Consider the following 19,193-nt stretch of genomic DNA (forward strand, 5'->3'; position numbering starts at 1 on the left):
AACTGAACAGTGATTTTCTTCATTGAGTTTATAGACGACACCTTTATGGCAGTTATAAGACCATCATTTTTTAATTTAAATGTATATAAACAGAGCCTCATAATGAATGTTAATGGGTTTATAACAAATAGAATTCAATATACATTGTTTTTTGCTTGAGTTTTTGTAACAGAACTTAACAACCTGAGAAAATAATTATAGCTACCTATTCTTAGAATAATAGGTTTGGCAACGTTCAATTAAACAAATAAAAACACCCCTAAATTTGTAAACATCTCACCAGATGCACGTATTGTAAAGTTATTTCTACATTATACACACAACTTTTACTGTACAGCTATCTGATACAGATGGCTCAAGGTATAAATAGTTCAGCAAGAGCTGAATACTAGGAATGGTAAACTTTCAATTCATATTTCTCCTCAGATACAGTTGAGCACATTTTAACATGCATTCAGAAGACAAATTTAGTCAAAATCTCATTACTTATTAGTTCTGGATGCTGTCAAACTAATTCATTAAAATTCTGCTTTTAAAAATACAGGGCACATCATGCTGTTAAAAGTGAAGGACTTTTAGTCTACAACAGGCTTTTAATTTAGACTTTGTAATATACAAAGCTTTAAATTGGTTCACAAAGCTTCAGACAGAGTTGAAATGATTTTATTTGTAGTTCAGTCTGGGTGATGATTGCAATACTTGAAGCATAACTTCAGAGCCATACTTAGGGCATGTTCCTGACCAAGCAGATTTCAATGCAATTCATTTTTATTTAGTACAGTGGAGACTAATGCAACACCTCTAGGTTATGTGGTAACCTTTAAATATTTGACAGATAGTTATTGATTATACAGCCATCCTAAAGAACAGACACCAGGTCACAAAGTAATCTGACATCAATAAACCTACAGTAGCTGTATTGAAGAAGTGACAAAAAAATGTTTTGAACCTTGATAACTTTTACCAATACAGAAGTTCAGAATTATACAGTTATTTTTAACTGGGACTGTGTGTTAAGTTATTTTTAACCTAGAGAAATTAACATTTATTATGCGAAGAAAAATCAATTTAAAATAAATGTGTAGAAACTAACTTGCCAAAAGAATTTTCTTGAATGTTTTTCAGAACAGGTGAAAAAAAAAACCCCAACAACTATAATATGGTCCATTGTTCTAATATTTGTTTTAGCAACATGGTCACTTTGGGGTTTTTTTTGTTTTGTTTTTTAACCCATGAGAATATTTTATGATTAGTAGAAAATCTTTAACAGACACAAAAGATGGAAGATGAAATTGCAGCAAGACAGCATGGCAAACCTGAGAGATCTATTAGTGCATAAATCTACTTAAAACAGAAAAGAGAGAGAAAAAGAGCACTAACAAACCACAACAAAAGTTGTCCTTAAAGTAGTAGGTTATAACAGGGTGGGAAATGTGTAATATATATGTACTCCTCCAAAGCAGTTACTGTCTTTCTAAATATAAGGAGCTGATGTATTTTCACAGCATCAGATTTACTTATGGTATAAAGCCATACAATTGTAAAATTATTACTATGATTATTCTTTTCCCACCCTGGCAGAGAATAAACATGAATTCAGAAGCACAGTGGGAGTGGAAAACAAAGAAGAGAAGAGAGAAAAGGCAGCAGAGAAAGACAGAAAAGGTGAATACAGAGCTACAGAAGTGTTTATTGAGCATGCTACAGAGGTAAGCAGAGTACACACAAAATGAAATTAAACGACTGTCAAACCTCCCAACTTTGTTAGAAAATTAATTTTTAATTGTGCCGCTTTCAAACTATACTGAATTTTACATTTCTAAAGATGTAAAAACGTAACTAATAGAAAATATACATGACCTTTTTCTACATAGATAACAGAATCTATGAATCTTGAAACTAAGTACATCAATTTCAAAAAGCATTGGTCATTTAAACAGAATCAGATTAAACAGTTCAGAATGACAGAAGAACTGTTTTCAAAATAATTTGATCTGTAGATTCTGAGCCATGTTTATAGTAAAGTCAGATCGATTTCTAAATACAAAATATTTTGAAGAGATTTATTAAAACTGAATATTACAATGCAAGGTAAATTAAGACTAAAGGCACATAAACTTTGGTCCCACCTGGTTGTCAGTTTTAAAAAACTGCCACAAAATTAACCTTCCTGCAAGTGTTCACAGTACACTTTCTTCATCTTTGAAAAATACATGCACCAGTTCCTGAACTAGCTAGACCAGTCTGCACATGCTCAGAAATCCACAACCATATTCCAAATCTTAATTACAAACTAAAGATGGCAATATATATTTAAATGCACATAAGTCATGTCAACTTCAAAAACATCTACGAAAAATATTCAACCACAAACAAGACATTACTTAGTGCTGACATTTATATGATACGTCCCACAAGAGTGTGTACAAAAAGGTTAAGATTCCACCCACAATGCTTTCCACATAGGGCTCAAAAACACAGAAATCACTTTTTTCTCCTTCAAGAAATTAATATTCTGTACCTTGTTAATTTTCTCTAATGCCTACATTCATAACTGAATCTAGACCAGAATCATGAAATACAGGCCATTTACAAAAAAATAGTTAAAGTAGTAGAAATAAAATATACTGTGTTTTAATCTTTCAAAGTAATGTATCTTATCTGATTAAAAAGAAAGGTACGTGACAACCCAATAAGTAATAAAAGAATTCCAAGCAGGAGAAACAAAAACCTTAACCTTTTTAACACACCCCTGCCTAAATATATTTTAATTCTCATGTAACACTGTGCCCCAGCCAACCAAATTCATTTTACTAGCAAATGCAATTCTAGCAACACTAGTTTTCCTTTTTAAGGCACGTATGTCAACTAACTTGAAAAACTGTGGGCTTAACTTGAAACCCTTTTAAACAAAACGATGTTTCTCTAAACAACAGATGAAAAACCAACAGTTAATATCACTGCTTTTATTTTCTTATGAATGTTTTTTTTAAAAACAACCAAGGAATGATAACAGCATGAAAGACAGAAGTCAAACTCTGGTCCCCACTCTCCTGAACAGTCAATAGGTGACGACACTGAACAATGCGATACACCTTCATTTTTTATCTCCCATTTTAAATCGTTGATTTGGAGAAAGAAACTCTCAGATGGTGATTTTCTCCAAGATTGTAATTATGCAGATCAATCAAAGCCTGAATAGCTTCTTCCACTGTTGACATCTGAAGAAGTGCCATCTTGTGATCTCTTCTGAAACAAAACAACAACATTAGGAACTCAATCAATACTAAATAAGGGCCTAAAAACCTTTCTTCCCTCTCCAGAAGAGTATTTTTTCAAGACGTTCTGTTAAAACATATGAAGTCAATCTTTTGTTAAAAACATAAGGATTCAAGGAAAAGTTGCTTACTGAAAAAATTTAAATGCTTTCACAGTGCCTCCAGTGTTAGCAAACAGTGTGCGCAGATCATCTTCTGCTACTGATGGTCTAGAAAAATGGAAAACAAAAAAACGTAAGAATTAATTATTAGTGGATCTAGTATTTTATGGCTTATGTGAATCCCGTTGGCATACTGTCATACAATACTTACGGAATATTGGACAGATGAAGTGTTGCAGATGGAGGGAATATATTCTGAAAATTTTTTGAGCCAGGTTTCTTGAAGCGATGCAAGGGTGAATTACCAAAATCTTTAGTGAGCCCTTGGTCATCAAGTCCCTCCCGAGGTAGCTGTACTGTCTGATGCTTGGAAAGGGTAACTCGAATAATCTTTCCATACATTTTTTGTCCATTAAGATGACTCATGGCTGAAAAAGACAAGTTTATTAAATTCAGTACTACATTTCAAAACCCTGCAAGGATGGCATATACTTTCTCATTAAATCACGGATTTCAGCCAACATTGCAAGCTAGAAAAATAATTCCATTTCAAAGTTAGTTTGTAAAATTTTCAAAACTGCACTGCTATGTTTAGCCATGTATTCAGTAAAACAAACCTGCAAACACAACCCTATTTTATTCTGTTATTTGAATGGTCCAAATAATTTATTCCAGGTGAAAAAGCCCACCATGACACTAATCAACATATACACCACTACCTAGTATTATGATCAAACTTCTTTTTTCTGATTTAATTGTGGTATTTTTGTGTATGCTATTGTGCTGATATGGCCAGTGTAGTAGCAGACTGATGTCCATAGGGTTAAATTAGGATTTGGAGCTAATGTTTAGTTCAAAAAATAAATTAACACCTCTTTCTCCTCCAACAACACTATTATTCTGTTCACATAAAGCAGCATATACACATACGCTTTTTGGAATACAAAATGAGTTGATGTAATAAGTTTTCATGTCTCATGAACAGTCTGGGATCGGAGAAAAACTAAAATAAGAATAGACTGACAAATATGAACATGTTCATTTGAATTTCCACAACATGATTTCAAATACTTAAATTTACAGATTTAAATGAGGCATAAATGAATCTAATCTTACCCAGCTGTGACTGGTTCCCATCTGCCATCTGTATAAGAGCACTGTCTTTCTTATTGTATAAAATCTTCACACGCTGCACATCCCCATAAACACCTTTTTTGGAGTCAGAGAGGTAATCCAAAAGAAAAATTAATTTTAAGTCTAATCAACTAAACAGCACATCTTGACATATCAATGAAACATTCAGACATCAACAAGATCACCCACTCAATCTCAACATTCACACAAATGAATAAAGAAGATCAAGATTTTGAATAGTGAATTTTGAAAAGAATAAATTTTTGATAAACCCTCAAAAGCTATGTGAATGATATTAAATTAAAGACCATGCAAAATATATTAGCATGCATTAAAAGAAAATCTTGTGTCTATGGAGAGTTTTTAAACAGCAAAAGAAAAATAGCAAAAGATTTACTATTCAACTTTAAGCCAAAAGTGCTAGCTACAAATAAGAATTAAGGTGAAACAAAAATTAAATCAATAATAAAAGTATAGTGCTAACAATAACATACCGAAGAGGGTAAACAGACTTTGGGGCGTAACCATCTTTAGAAGGAGAGAAGAGCAAGCAGCATAAGACAAGAAGAGAGAAGAGTCGAGGAAGAGCGGAGATGAACAGATCATCCATAACGAAGGGTGGTTCCCGCAGAATGGTGAGGTGGTCATGGATCATGGTTCAAGGCGGTTAATTGGGGCAAGTTGGTCCGAGGAACACATTTTGTTCAAGCACAGAAGCATGAACATAGGGAATGAAGACAGGGAACAGAGACAAGGATAAGGAAAATAAAGGATAAGACGGGGGAGGGCATGGGAATTTGAGGAAAGACAAGGAAAGGGAAGGTGAACACAAAAGGAGAAGGATGAAATGGGGAAGGGAAACAGCAATGCAGAAGAAAAAAAGGAAGTGGGGAACAAAAAAAAAAAATAAAATATAAGTCAGTACATAGGAAATGCAGGAATTTGGTCAGAAAATGGTTGGTTTATGTACTGTACAAGAAAAAAACTGAGTAAAATGTAGTCACCCAAGACAAATATGGGTAAAGTACATCCATATCAAAGAATAAATTACAGCATTTCATCTCAACATGAAAAAAAAAAAAAAATGCAAAAAAAATTTTAAAAATTGAACTTTAAGTGCATAAGCATGGCTGGGTATGAAATGCAGGTAAAAATTTTTCAAAATGGCACTCTGATCCAAACATTTTAACATGCAAGACTGTGGATGAGAAAATAGTAACGAATGATAAATAAGCTTAATGAATCATATAACAGAGGCCAGTTAAAAATGAAACAAGTATTCCAACTAGACAAACTGATACATCAAACTTCCCACATTTCATACCAGCTTTCACAGCAATTAAAAAAAATTGTACAAGACAGTAAAAATGCAAAACTAAATAAAACCCCTTAGATTTTTAGAGTTAGCAAGAAAGATAACAGTATTAAGGTGAAAAATGTTTTTGGAGACAAATGAATAATAACTGCAAAGAAAAAATTACTAAGAGAGACTGGAAGAGTGCCTCGTCAAGATCTTTGGGAGAACCTTCAAAGAAAAATGTGTTAGAGCAGTTCACATAAATTAAGATTTTAAAAATGCAGTGACATGTAAGCATGAAATGAAGCAGCAAATTATTAGAAAAGAAAAACATAATTCTACTTTACATAAAATATAATCTACAAATTAGAATACATTTGCTGTTTTTGTGAAAATATTTTAATTACAAATTGAAAGCCAAACATGCAGTATTCACCATATTTTTCTTAGGAAAAATAGGTAGCCAAATATCAAAGGATATTTTAAGTTGTTAGCTACCTAGGAAAACAAAAGTATTTAACTATAATAGAAAAAAATATAAAGTTTATAGTTTCAAAATTAATTTAAACATACAAAAAACAAGAAAAAATACTTTGATCTTAAAGTATGCAAGTGAAAATAGAGGCAAGTGCAAAAAAAAGAAAACATTTACAAATGAAGTGTGATTAAAAAATAAGGAAAAAAAAGAGTTTATGGTTTCACTGACCTCTTCATTTAAATTGCTAACCAGGAGGACAGTATTGCCACCAGTTGAGACTCCAGGCATACCCACTCGGCCAGCAGCAGCAGCGGCTGCTGCAGCAGCAGCATTCGGAATAGCCAAAGGACTCAGCGCTCCTGGAACAGCTGCAACAGGAAGCCCTAATTTTAAAATAAAGCATATTTTACGAAATACAAACAAGTCGTTTAAAAATATTTAAATTAGAAGTTCAAATACTGTATTGTTTACACTACAAAAAAATTCATTCCACGATTCGTATTTTCCAATGCTTAGTGAAATGGATCAGTAATAAATATCAGGAGAAAAACCAAGGTTCTCGCTATTTTCTTGCTTCAAAGCACTTTATATGCTACTTCACTTCTCTAAAGACCATTTTGTTTTCAATCAAATGTAGTTCTTGTGAACCACACATATTGCTCTTTTTTCTTAGATTAAAGCAAAAACCTTCCATAATAATATCTATAGGTTTAGAAAAGGCTCAGAAAAGGGTAAAAATGATTAGGGTATGTAATCACTTCCGTATGAGGAGAGATTAATTAGACTGGGACTTCTCAGCTTGGAAAAGAGACAACTAAAGGGAGATATGATTGAGGTCTATAAAATCATGGCTGGTGTGGAGAAAGTAAATAAGGAAGTGTTATTTACTCCTCATAACACAAGAACCAGGGGTCATGAAATGAAATTAATAGGCAACAGGTTTAAAATAAACACAGGAAGTATTTCTTCACACAACGCACAGCCAACCTGCGGAACTCTTTGCCAGAGGATGTTGTGAAGCCAAGACTATAACAGGGTTAAAAAAAAAAGTAGATAAATTCATGGAGGATAGGTTCATCAATAGTTATTAGCCAGGATGGGCAGGGATGGTGTCCCTAGCCTCTGTTTGCCAGAAGCTGGGAATGAGCGACAGGGAATGGATCACTTGATGATTACCTGTTCTGTTCATTCCCTCTGAGGCACCTGGCATTGGCCACTGTTGGAAGACAGGATACTGGGCTAGATGGACCTTTGGTCTGACCCAGTATGGCCATTTTTTATGTTCTTATCAAAATGACTTGAAAAAAATCTTTTTGATGCTTAATTAATCTTGTTGCTGGAATATACCAGTCAAGTCGGTGAAACTAAATATTAATGCAAGTTATCTTCACCATTATATTTCCTTTAAATTACCCTTTGGTATTAGTTACTTTCTTCACTTCAATTTGATGCTTTAGGCTAGGTTGCAACCTTGCAGAGTAAGGCAAATCGAGTAGCCTACATATTACCCATAGCGATAGGCTCAGTGGGGGGAAAAAAAAAGTTCCAGCCATGAAGACGCAGGAATATTCAGTCCAGAGATATGGCTCCATAGTGGTAATCCTCCCTAGCCTCTCTGAATCCTAACAAAGTTAATTCAGGAACTCAGCTGCCACTGGCCACCTGCACTTCAGCCCCTCCCCTCCAAAAAGGCTAAGGCAGGGATAGTATTAATTTATGATGGGTTTTCCCAGTGGAATCCCTTGGGTACTTATCCCCCTAGGATACACTCCTTCCCCACCATCCTGTGAAGTTGTGCCCCTGTGCTATGCCTGCACTATCTTTTACAGGTAAATTAGACATATTTGTACAAGTACATTTTATTTAGTCTCCAACAAATAAAATGATAAGACTAGCACAAAAATCATAATTGTTCGAATTATTTATTACTTTATTCTATTGCATGCTATTTTGCACTACTGCACTAGGCCTTGCAGATTTCACTATGTGGTCTTCTGATGCCTGGATGATGATGATAAATGAAAATTTAACTCAGGACCATGTAACCTTGACCAGTTGGGCCCACTAACCCATCTAAATAGAAATCTTTAGTTTGCAGATGAGAATTGAGTTTCCTCCCTTCTTCCCCTCAGGAGCTAATTTTGTTTAAAAATAAAAATAAGGGAAAGGCAGAAGAATTCTCCCGTCTCAGATAGTGAGTAAATACTGAGAAGCTAATTGTGACTGTACTCGTCAATAATAAAATAAAATATTCCCAACACTACTAACAATAGATATTTGAGCAGAAGAAAAATGGAGAAGTGTAAAATAAGTGTGGTTACAAAGTTTATTTCACACAAAGTAAGTAAAATGTCCAAGCTCCAACTCATTAATCATGTTTCTTTTACGGGGGGAAATTTATGAGAGAAATAATTAACACATTGAGATTTTACTGTGCTGGACAAAAGGACTAGCTAAGTATATAATATTAATTTATTGTGACTGAGTGGGATAGCCAGTATCTATTATGCAGTAATGGTAAAACAAAACAACGACAAAAACAATGTTAGGGATAGAGATTAATTCTGAAAATATTTTTATGGCATTACATAAATCAAAGTTATATTCTCCCTTAGAAAACATGTTCAGTTCTGGTCATTCCATGTCAAAAGCAGATACAGAAGTGTTGAAAGAAGGGCAATTAAAATTAATGATGTGAAAGGATTTTCAAAATAGAAGAGTTTTAAAAGATATTAGTCTATAATGTCATAACACAGGTATACAAAATAATGAATGCTACTGAGAAGGTTAACTAGGCAATCCTATTTAGTCCCTCTTGTAACTCAAAAAAAAGGGGAAGGAGGCATCTAATAAAATTAAAGGGCAACATATTTAAAGACAATAAGAATGCTTTGTTTTTTAGCACAATGCATAGAGTTTAGTGGGATTCAACAAGGGATTAGACATTTTTATGGATAACAAGAACATCCAGTTATATTAGAGAGGCTAAATATGTGTACATGGACAATCAAGCTTCAGGATATAAGCCAATCACTAACTATCTGGGGGTTAGGAAAAGACTTCCCTGCCCCAGACATAATATATGAAGGTTGTCTATAATCTTCCATTGAAATATAGTACTGTTTGCTGTCAGAGAAAGTATACGGGATTAGACAGACCACTGGTAGTTTTGCATGGCAATTCCTATATTCCTCAAAATCCACTTTTCACTTTCTTTTCCACAGTTGACCGCCATGCAAATTTATACTACTATATATACAAATGTATCAATAAATAAGAGAAAAGTAAGTTAGATGTAAAAATGATGTGCCAAAGTTTTCCAAAAGTCATAATTAAAGTTATGCCCTGAATGTTTCAAATAGTAAAGGGCAGAGAGGCATTCAGCAATTAACTGATTTCCCTTTAACTAGCTATGTTCTGCTGTTGTATCACAGAAGAAATGCACAGATATTAGGCACTGTATTAGAGCAACAGAACCAGCCAATAAAGAGGCTGAGATAAGTGAAAAAATGAAAATATATCCAAAATATTGAACACTATTCAATACCTCCAATTTTTCACATATCCCATGAAAGAAGATAAGATGAACCCCTCATCCCCCAAAGCTACAAACCAGAAAGAACATAACTTTCATAAAAGTTTGTAGAGCAGACCGTTAGAAAAAAAAACATATCTTTGCTTGCAATATGAGAAAATGTGTTTGGAAGTTACATTGATGCACACTTGGAATCCCATAATGCTACTTTCTGTCCCCTCAAAAACAGTATCAAAACTGTATTTTAAAGAAAAAAAAGTACTCACAACCAATTTTTAAATAAATATTATTTCAGAATAATTTTAAAAAGTTTAAATACAATAAAATGTTATTTTTTTATGTTGAAAAGACTGATTGTTAAGATCAGTTGTTGTATAAATTGGATGAAGTTTCAGGAGAGACCATTTGTTAATCAAAAACTAAGTACGGTAATTCCTCTAGTATAATCTGGGGCCAGTGATAGTTGCATGAGTTAAATTTGTCAAAGCAGCTTCCACCTGTGTTCGTTATTTACATATTTTACAGTGAAGAAATAACTAATTTGGTCTTTTCTGCAAGTTACACACGTTTTTACATTATCCTGGTCTCCTCTGAGACATTCCCTCTCCAATCCCTTACTTCATAATTGGCAAACCACAACAGATGCACATCAATGTTTAGAGAACAAAATACATTTATCCTATTGTGCAATTTAAATGTGCATTCTATTGTACAACTAATTCAAGACCCAAGTAATTTGGTCATAAATTTTGATATTTGTAATGTAGTTCCAAGGGGTGGAGGGGGTGACAGGGAGGAGAACTATGGGCTTCAAACATGTAATTTGTTTCTAAATGTTTTTACCACTCCCTGTATTGTGAGGGCCACAACATTTTTGTGACAGCCATAAAAATGATACATTTACTCTCCTTGCTAGCAGTAGTAGTTGATTTAAGTATACTTTTGAATTATATTAGTATTTCAGATTTTTGTGATGTAAATAAGAGGAAATAGAGCAATGTATAAAACTTGTTCTCTAGGAAAGATATTTTGGAAGACTTTAATTCAGACATAAAAAAAATGCAGAAATAGATTTTTATATTGTACATACCCATTTTTCATGTCTGTTTTCGGTAAGCTCAAGAAGTATAGTTAAAGAAGGTCACATATGCATACGTTAGCTGCACAGTAAAAATTCAGTAAAGATGCACATGACGGGGCACAATACTATGTGCCCACTGCACAACTTTTTCCATGTGAAGTGGCAGAAGCATAGCACAGTTTAAATGTAGGCCATTTTTATCTATGAAAATGCCATGACACTAAAGAATCACTGCAGGCGCGAGAAACAGTAGCTTTGTCCCATTGGAAAGCAGAGCTTCCCAATGAGACTTAACACTCACTATTTCAGGACCTTTGAGGACTAGAAGTAACATTTTTAAGCATTGAAAAGCTATTTTAAGCCATTTTTAGAGGTTTTTTTAATGGCTCCCTCTGAGCCCTCTACAGCTAGAAGCGTAGTAACTGATATTTTACAGGTAAAGGGATAAAAAATAGTCCCAATAATATTTTTAAAACAGTCCTAAAATATTATTTTTGTATCCCCTGTGCAGACTACACAATGGCTTTCTTCTGGGATGAACTGCATAACTCACCTTATAGTTTTGTCATTTCCACAAGGCAGCCATTCCTAATTTAAGCTGGAAAACCTTTAACACATACCAAATCATATTCCTATACACCCAGGCATGCAATTTATAACATTTATAGTAATATGTAGCTGCATTTATCTTTTCTGGTTTTGTATCTCCTACTACTGCATATCAATCACTTCATGTCAAAATGCTGTGTTGTGTTATCAATTTGTTGCTGAGATAATAATTAAAATATCAGTACCTTCAATGGAAGAATAAACAGAAGCAAACAGAAACAGAAGCCCCCACTACTTAAGGGCCTTTCCCCCTCTTAGAAAAGATATATAACCATGATTTTAATTAGAAATGATTTTTGTGTGTTTCCACAAAGCTTTAACCAACCATAAATATACAGGTTTAATCCTGACTGGGGCTTCTGTGTACTACTACTACTACTACTACTATATTAAAATAACAGATGACTGCATTTTTATAATGTTCTTAACAATTAGCATAGTAAAGCAGAATACAAAGGCACAGCTTACCAGGACCTGAAGCGGAAGTTCTCCAAAGGTTGTATCCTCTAAAGCAGCGTTTCTCAAATGTGTCCACTGGGGCCACATGCGGCCACCAGGGGCTTTTCTTGCAGCCACAGCCTCCTGGGCTATGATGGGATGGGGGGCAAAATAGCGGCCCCTCCTCCTCCCTGTTGCTCCAGGATGCACCATCTTGGTGTTGATTGCTGGGGCTGCCAGTAGGGATTGGGCCCTGCCCCACCCTCTGAAGACTGCTGGGGCACAACACTGGAGGAGCAGGTAGCAGGTGAGTTCCCCACCATCCCAGGGGTTGCATGGCTCAGGCATTGGCTTCAGCCCTGGGGTAGTGGGACAGCAGGCTCTGGTTGCAGGGCTTCAGGCTCCAGCTGCCGGGCTTCGGGTGCGGGGCTCCAGGCTCCAGCCCCCTGCTGCCTCTCCTGCCCTCCATCAATCCTCCCCCATTGCACCTGGCCCCCTCTTCCTTCCCTGACCCCCAATCCAGGGCTTAATTTCTCCCCAGGCTTGACAGGGCTAAGTAAGGCTGCTGTGAAAAGTGATACTTGTATGTTTGTTAATATCACTTTTCACAACAGACTTACTAGCTAGCAATAAATAAATTACACTGATTTGGACATGTATATGTGCATATTTCTTGTTTTTCCTAGAGCATTTTAGGAAAAATTGTCTGAGCGGCCACCAGCAAGAGTTGGTGGTCGCAGTCTGAGGCCACCAAAAAAATTTGTCCTGAGAACCCCTGCTCTAAAGATCCACATTCTTAAGTCTTGTGTCCTCACAGATGCACCTTCAGGAGCTGACTAGCAAAGCTTGAATTATAAAGTTTAGAACCCCTCAGATGGAAACAATTAAAGCATGTGTCTCCGAGGACATACATAGCACGTTATAGCCTCTAATGATTAATTCTTTTTTCAATTTAAAAAGATCTAGGTTTCTGGGGAATAAAATGGAATTACAACTCAAACAGGGAGCAGGATAAATGAATCAATCTATAGGAAGACACTCCAAATAAAAGCAAGCAAGTTCTTTCTAAAAAGGTGACTATCTTTTAATGATCTCTATAAACGAAGAATGAAATGCTTGAAATTTGTCCCTATTAATGATTTAGACCAATCGATAAAAGAAACACCTTATTTTTGCTTTTACTGGATAAAACTGGCACAAGAGATAGCCACAATCTAGAGGAGAAAGGGAAATAAATATTTAGTAAGAATAAATTAAGAGTCTGGATGAAGTGGGAGACTGATAACGGAATACAAATGAACCCTACTGCCCCTGGTTCAAATCTGGCCTGGGTAGGTAAGCAGTTGTCAGTCCGAACCCTACTGGACAGCTTTTCCAAATACAGTAAGCAATAACAATCAAATCATTTTAGCAGTCTCATCAGTAAGGCTCCGTGTTTGTCACGCAGGTCACAGATTCCGCAACTTTCCATGACGTCCGTGACTTCTGCAGCGGCCCCTGCGGTTGGCCTGGGAGCTGCCTGAGCAGCTCAGGCAGCCCCTGGGCCAGTCGCAGTGGCGGCTGCTGGGGCAGTCTCAGGCCTCCCTGCCCCCAGCAGCAGAAGTTTGGGTTTGGAGGGACTTAGGGCTGGGGATTGGGGTGCGGGGTGGTGCTTACCGGGGGAGGGGCTCCATGAATAGGCAACAGGAACTCAGCTCCTAGCTCCATGTGCTGCCTCCGCCAGCAGGCACTGCCCTCACAGCACTTACTCTTTGAATACAGAAGGACTTAAGAGAATTTACAAGTAAATCAATTGATTTGAGTTAAAATTTAAAATAATGGAACCTTTAAGAAATTTAGCGCTCTAATAGCTATTTTTGAAGTCCCTAATGATCTCAGTAACAAAATACTGTAGATCCTTCAACTGTAAAACTCATTGAAATTGGCTATATCAGAAAACATTTTTTTATGATTAATTGGGGGCGGGGGAGGGTACTGCTAATCTACGACAGATAATTTCACAAAAAATGCCTTCTTTCAAAATGGTTACTATCTACTATTTTTCTCAGTGGAGTGAGGTGAACAGTTCCCTCTTTCAAAATGGCCACCAACTCCTATTGGGAACAATGGAAATGAAGCCAAACTGCCTTCGTGGAAGACGATGGCACCCTATCCAGTCCCTTCTTTGTGGAATTCTCTGCAGAACATTATTCTTTAGTCCTTGTTGAAGTAACCAAGTTATGCAGAATGACGGCAAAAATGAAAATTATTTTCAATAACTACTCTCTGCACCATATTGACTTGACAGGAAGGTTAGGAAGGGGAACTCAGGGTGGATGTGAACAGAGAAATGTGAAGGACAATAGTGAGGAGGAAGTGGTGTGTGACCAAGTAAGGGAAATATGGAGCTTAGGTTTTAGGCGACAATGGTCCTAAAAGTTGGAATAAAATGAAGGTTTATAATATACATCTTCAAATCATTAGAAATATCACATTGTAACATTCTCTTTGGGATTCTTGTTTAGTGTTCATACATGAACATTTTAATTAAATAAAAAGGAAATTCCCAAATCAGAACTATGTTAAACTGGAGTTAAGGTTGAGAGTACATATCAGTAACTTAATGGTTGAAAACATTACTGGGATGTTCAGATTATCACCCAAACAAGCATTACAAACCCAGGATATTTACAGTTAAGGTTACCCTTAAAAGAAACCCCAAAAAGTTAAAGTATCAAAATCAGTTAGGGAACTCTGCCCTGTAGTGATACTAACAACAAAATATATAATGTCTTTAAAAATCAGTTTATCTAACCTGAGACCACAAACACTATTATGCATTAGTTATAACAGTATGGTTATTGCACAACATCATTACAGGGTGGAGTTAAGGTTGTTTGGATGCCTTTATGGTGTGTTTCTACGTCTGAATTTCTTTTAATTTTAACCTTAACTGAATATCCAGAGTTTGTAATACTTGTATGGAGGATAATTATAACATCACTATAATACTTTACACTTACATTACTATATACAATAAACCTTAACTCCAGTTTGTATCTTGGAATATATATTACACTGATATTGATCAGATATAACTGCTTACATATCAGAACACAGCTAGTGGTCTTCCCTGTATAGAGGATTTTCCCTATGTGTTTTTTTTCATATTATGTAAAAAATACATGCCACTCCAAAGGAACAACTATTGCTTTTGACAATTTACCTGAAAGCACTCCTTTCTGTCCATTAATGAGTTTTCCTTCTTTCAAAAGATAAAAGGCTCATTAAAAGACATCCAATTTATAATCTCAAGGATTTCTGATCACCTCGTTCTTTCGCAGCAGAGAATGCAGTATATGAATGAATAATCATCTGTCAGGGCCAGGATTATCTTTTCGGATGTACGGTTTCTAACCGATTATATAGTACAGAGACCTCATCGGTTAGAAGGTTCAGAGAAATTACACATCTAAGGAAAAAGTGATCCTTGTTCTGTAGATATTTACAGCTGGCTATTCTGAATGATCAGGTACAAATATTTTGATAAAAACCGTGATCAATTTGTAGTATGATACACTGGTAATTAATCAACAGAATAGTATACATGATATGGAGCGAATCTTAACGTATTTCAACACAGTGACCCTGCATTCATGAATTTGGTCAATAGCTGTACTTAATCTTTCTAGTTTATGGATAACACATTTTGGGAGAGGGGGGGCTGTTTTTGTTTTTTGCTGTTAAAGATGCAATCTTATCAACTCTTTTTGCTAAAGTATACCTGGGCACAGCACATCAATGTTTTTTAAGTGTACATATATGTTGCATGGTGAGCAGTATTTGTAAACTAACATTTTTATCGGAGAGCTTAGAATCATTAAACAAATTAAAACCTTATAAAACAGAAAAGAAACTCTGTTTATATTAGGCTAAAAAACATGAAAGTAGGGCTAGGCTTGTGGTTAACGTACTAGACTAGGACTCAGAAGTTCTGGATTCAGGTCCCAGATTTTCCACAGACTTCCTTAGTGACCTTCTGCAAACTCAATAACTCTGTGTTTCAGTTTCCCGTGGGTTTGGTCTGCCTTGTAGACTTATAGATTTACCTGTTTGGGGCAAGGATTATGTCTTAATATGTGTTTGTACTATACCTAGCACAGTGGAACCTCAATCTCAGTCCTCTAGGCATTAGTGTAATACAAATAATATAAAACACATTCCCAAATAAAAAACAGCTTGTCAATGTCCTAGTAAAACCACATATAGAGTGATACAATGGTTTTCCACTTATACAGTTTTAGATTCTCTACTCCAAGACTTTAATGCTAGTCAGACTGCTAAAACTATATTTAAATTCTTGAAGAAGTGTCTATTAGGACTCAACCCTTATATTCAACATGTGGTTATGAATTACAACTTCTCTTGTAAAATCAGTAACTGATCTTGTGATAATTCTCAAATATGTAATAAAATGAGCCATTGTGTCAGAATTGATCCCTTATTTTTCCTATCAGAGTTTGGTGATCTCATCCTAGCTTCTACAGTAACTCCTCACTTAAAGTTGTAGTTATGTTCCTGAAAAATGCGATTTTAAGCGAAACGATGTTAACCGAATCCAATTTCCCATAGGAATTAATGTAAATAGGGGGGGTTAGGTTCCAGGGAAATTTTTTTCACCAGACAAAAAACTATATATTATATAGATATATACACAGTATATGTTTTAAACAAACAATTTAATACTGTTCACAGCGATGATGATTGTGAAGCTTGGTTGAGGTGGTGAAGTTAGAGGGTGGAAGAGGGAGGGATATTTCCCAGGGAATGCCTTGCTGCTAAATGATGAACTGCACTCGGCTGAGCCCTCAAGGGTTAACACGTTGTTAATGTAGCCTCTCACACAAGACAGCACGAGCACGAGGGAGGGGAGACAGCATAGCAGACAGAGACAGACACACACCTTGTGTGTGGGGGGAGGGAAGGAGAGAGGGGGAGAGAGAGAGAGATGCACACTGCCCCTTTAAGTAAGCTGACCCACTCTTAAGTGTATTGTCTTTTTAAGTGGATCAGGAAGTTGAGACAGCGGCTGCTGCCCCAGGCTCTCTCTCTCTCTCTCCCCGTCCGTGTCCCCTCCCTGCTCTATATGGAGAAGGGGTAAGCGGGGTGCAGGAGCAGGGGGGAGGGGAACACCCTGACATTAGCCCCTCTTCCCCACCCTGCACAGCAAGCAGGAGTCTCTGGGAGAAGCTCCAAGGCAGAGTGCAGGAGCAGCATATGGAAGTGGGGGGAGGGACAGCTGAACTGTCCGGCAATTGATAGCCTGCTGGGCAGCTGCAGCACAGGGAACTTAGGGGAGCGGGGAGCTGATAGGGGGGCTGCCGGTCCACCCTGGTTACAAGCCCCCACCAGCTAGCTGCAATGGGCTACTCTTCCTGCAAGCAGTGGACAACGTTAGAAGGGAGCATTGCACAACTTTAAACGAGCAAGCTCCCTCATTGATGAGCAATGTAACAACGAAGCAACGTTAACCGGGACGACTAAGTGAGGAGTTACTGTACTTGTACATATGAAAGTAGCACAGTTTACTATCTCTTCTAAAAAAACTAAACAAAAAAAGGCCCAAGAGTACACTAACATGAGTGTTGCAGGTCAGAGCTCAGGTACATTTCTGCAGCAGTGTGGAAAAGCTTTGACTGCACCTATAACTATATCTGGCTCAATCCAGTGCAGTTATTCCTTCACTTTTATAAACACTTAATCTGCGAACAGAGCCTGCCATGTTCCTCTTGACAAAAGCCACACAGACTACTAACCAAGTAGACTTTCTCTGAGATATTCAAGATAGGCAGCAGCAGGAAGAACCATACAAGATTCCCCTACAATCAAGAAAATGTTTTTTAAAAAGAAGTGAGGAAGAGGAGTAAGATAGGACCAAAAAATAGGCAAGATCATTGGAACAGTATTAATGTTATCCCTGTTCACCATGTTTTCCCACCCCCTCCCACCTTACCATCACCTCCAATGATCTTTTAATTTCTTATTATTTTCTCTTCCTTTTCTATTTCAATCTCAAGTACCCTAACAAAAATGCTATTCATCAATCTGCACACACAGCCATTTAATCAACCTCATGATCATTATTCTATCCTAACACCCACTTCATTTTTAAGTCACTTGAATGTGTATACTTATACTGTAAGCTCCTCAGATGGGGACCTTGTATTTGTATATTCTATAAAGCACCTTGCTTATTTGTAATAGGGCTATCGATTAATCACAGTTAACTCATGCGATTAACTAAAAAAAAAATCACAATTAAAAATAATTAATCGCGATTAATCACAGTTTTAATCACACTGTTAAACAGTAGAATACCCATTGAAATTGATTAAGTATTTTTGGATGTTTTTCTACCTTTTCAAATATATTGATTTCAATTACAACACAGAATACAAAGTGTACAGTGCTCACTTTATATTATTTTTGATTACAAATACTTGCACTGTAAAAATGATAAACAAAAGAAACAGTATTTTTCAATTCACCTCATACAAGTACTATAGTGCAATCTCTTTATCGTGAAAGTGCAGCTTACAAATGTAGATTTTTTTTTGTTACATAACTGCACTCAAAAACAAAAAAATGTAAAACTTTAGAGCCTACAAGTCCACTCAGTCCTACTTCTTGTTCAGCTAATTGCTAAGATAAACAAGTTTGTTTACATTTACAGGAGATAATGCTGCCCACTTCTTTTTTTACAATGTCACCAGAAAATGAGAACAGGCATTCACATGGTACTTTTGTAGCTGGCATTGCAACGTATTTATGTGCCAGATGTGCTAAACATTCATATGCCCCTTCATGCTTCGGCCACCATTCCAGAGGACATGCTTCCATGCTGATGATGCTCATTAAAAAAATAATGCGTTAATTACTTAGTGACTGAACTCCTTGGGGGAGAATTATATGTCTCCTGCTCTGTTTTACCCGCATTCTGCCATATATTTCATGCTATAGCAGTCAGATGATGACCCAGCACATGTTGTTCGTTTTAAGAACACTTTCACTGCAGATTTGACAAAACGCAAACAAGGTACCAATGTGAGATTTCTAAAGATAGCTACAGCACTTGAACCAATGTTTAAGACTCTGAAGTGCCTTTCAAAATCTGAGAGGGACGAGGTGTGGAGCATGTTTTCAAAAGTTCCCGAACCACCAAAAAAGAAAATCAACCTTCTGCAGGTGGCATCTGACTCAGAT

General features: G+C 36.3%; 1 protein-coding gene across 5 annotated transcripts in view; it reads right to left on the reverse strand.

The window, feature by feature from the left end:
- Positions 1–2,951: 2,951 nt before the first annotated feature.
- LOC113407382 (polypyrimidine tract-binding protein 2-like) overlaps positions 2,952–19,193 on the reverse strand; it is a 79,453-nt gene continuing 63,211 nt past the window's right edge. For 2 of the 5 annotated variants that reach the window (XM_026655813.1, XM_026655811.1), the window contains 6 exons: positions 6,517–6,656; positions 5,008–5,041; positions 4,496–4,588; positions 3,591–3,807; positions 3,410–3,487; positions 2,952–3,249 (listed from right to left, as the gene is read on the reverse strand). In XM_026655813.1, coding sequence (XP_026511598.1) covers positions 3,117–3,249; positions 3,410–3,487; positions 3,591–3,807; positions 4,496–4,588; positions 5,008–5,041; positions 6,517–6,656 — 695 coding nt within the window. In that variant the 3' untranslated portion in view covers positions 2,952–3,116. Of the gene's footprint in view, positions 3,250–3,409; positions 3,488–3,590; positions 3,808–4,495; positions 4,589–5,007; positions 5,042–6,516; positions 6,672–19,193 lie in introns of all 5 variants that reach the window. The other 3 variants (XM_026655812.1, XM_026655810.1, XM_026655809.1) reach the window with 3 other exon arrangements.

The sequence above is a fragment of the Terrapene carolina genome, unplaced genomic scaffold, assembly GCF_002925995.2.
Source record: "Terrapene carolina triunguis isolate 2854851 unplaced genomic scaffold, T_m_triunguis-2.0 Scaffold211, whole genome shotgun sequence".
In the NCBI taxonomy this organism is placed as follows: Eukaryota; Metazoa; Chordata; order Testudines; family Emydidae; genus Terrapene; species Terrapene triunguis.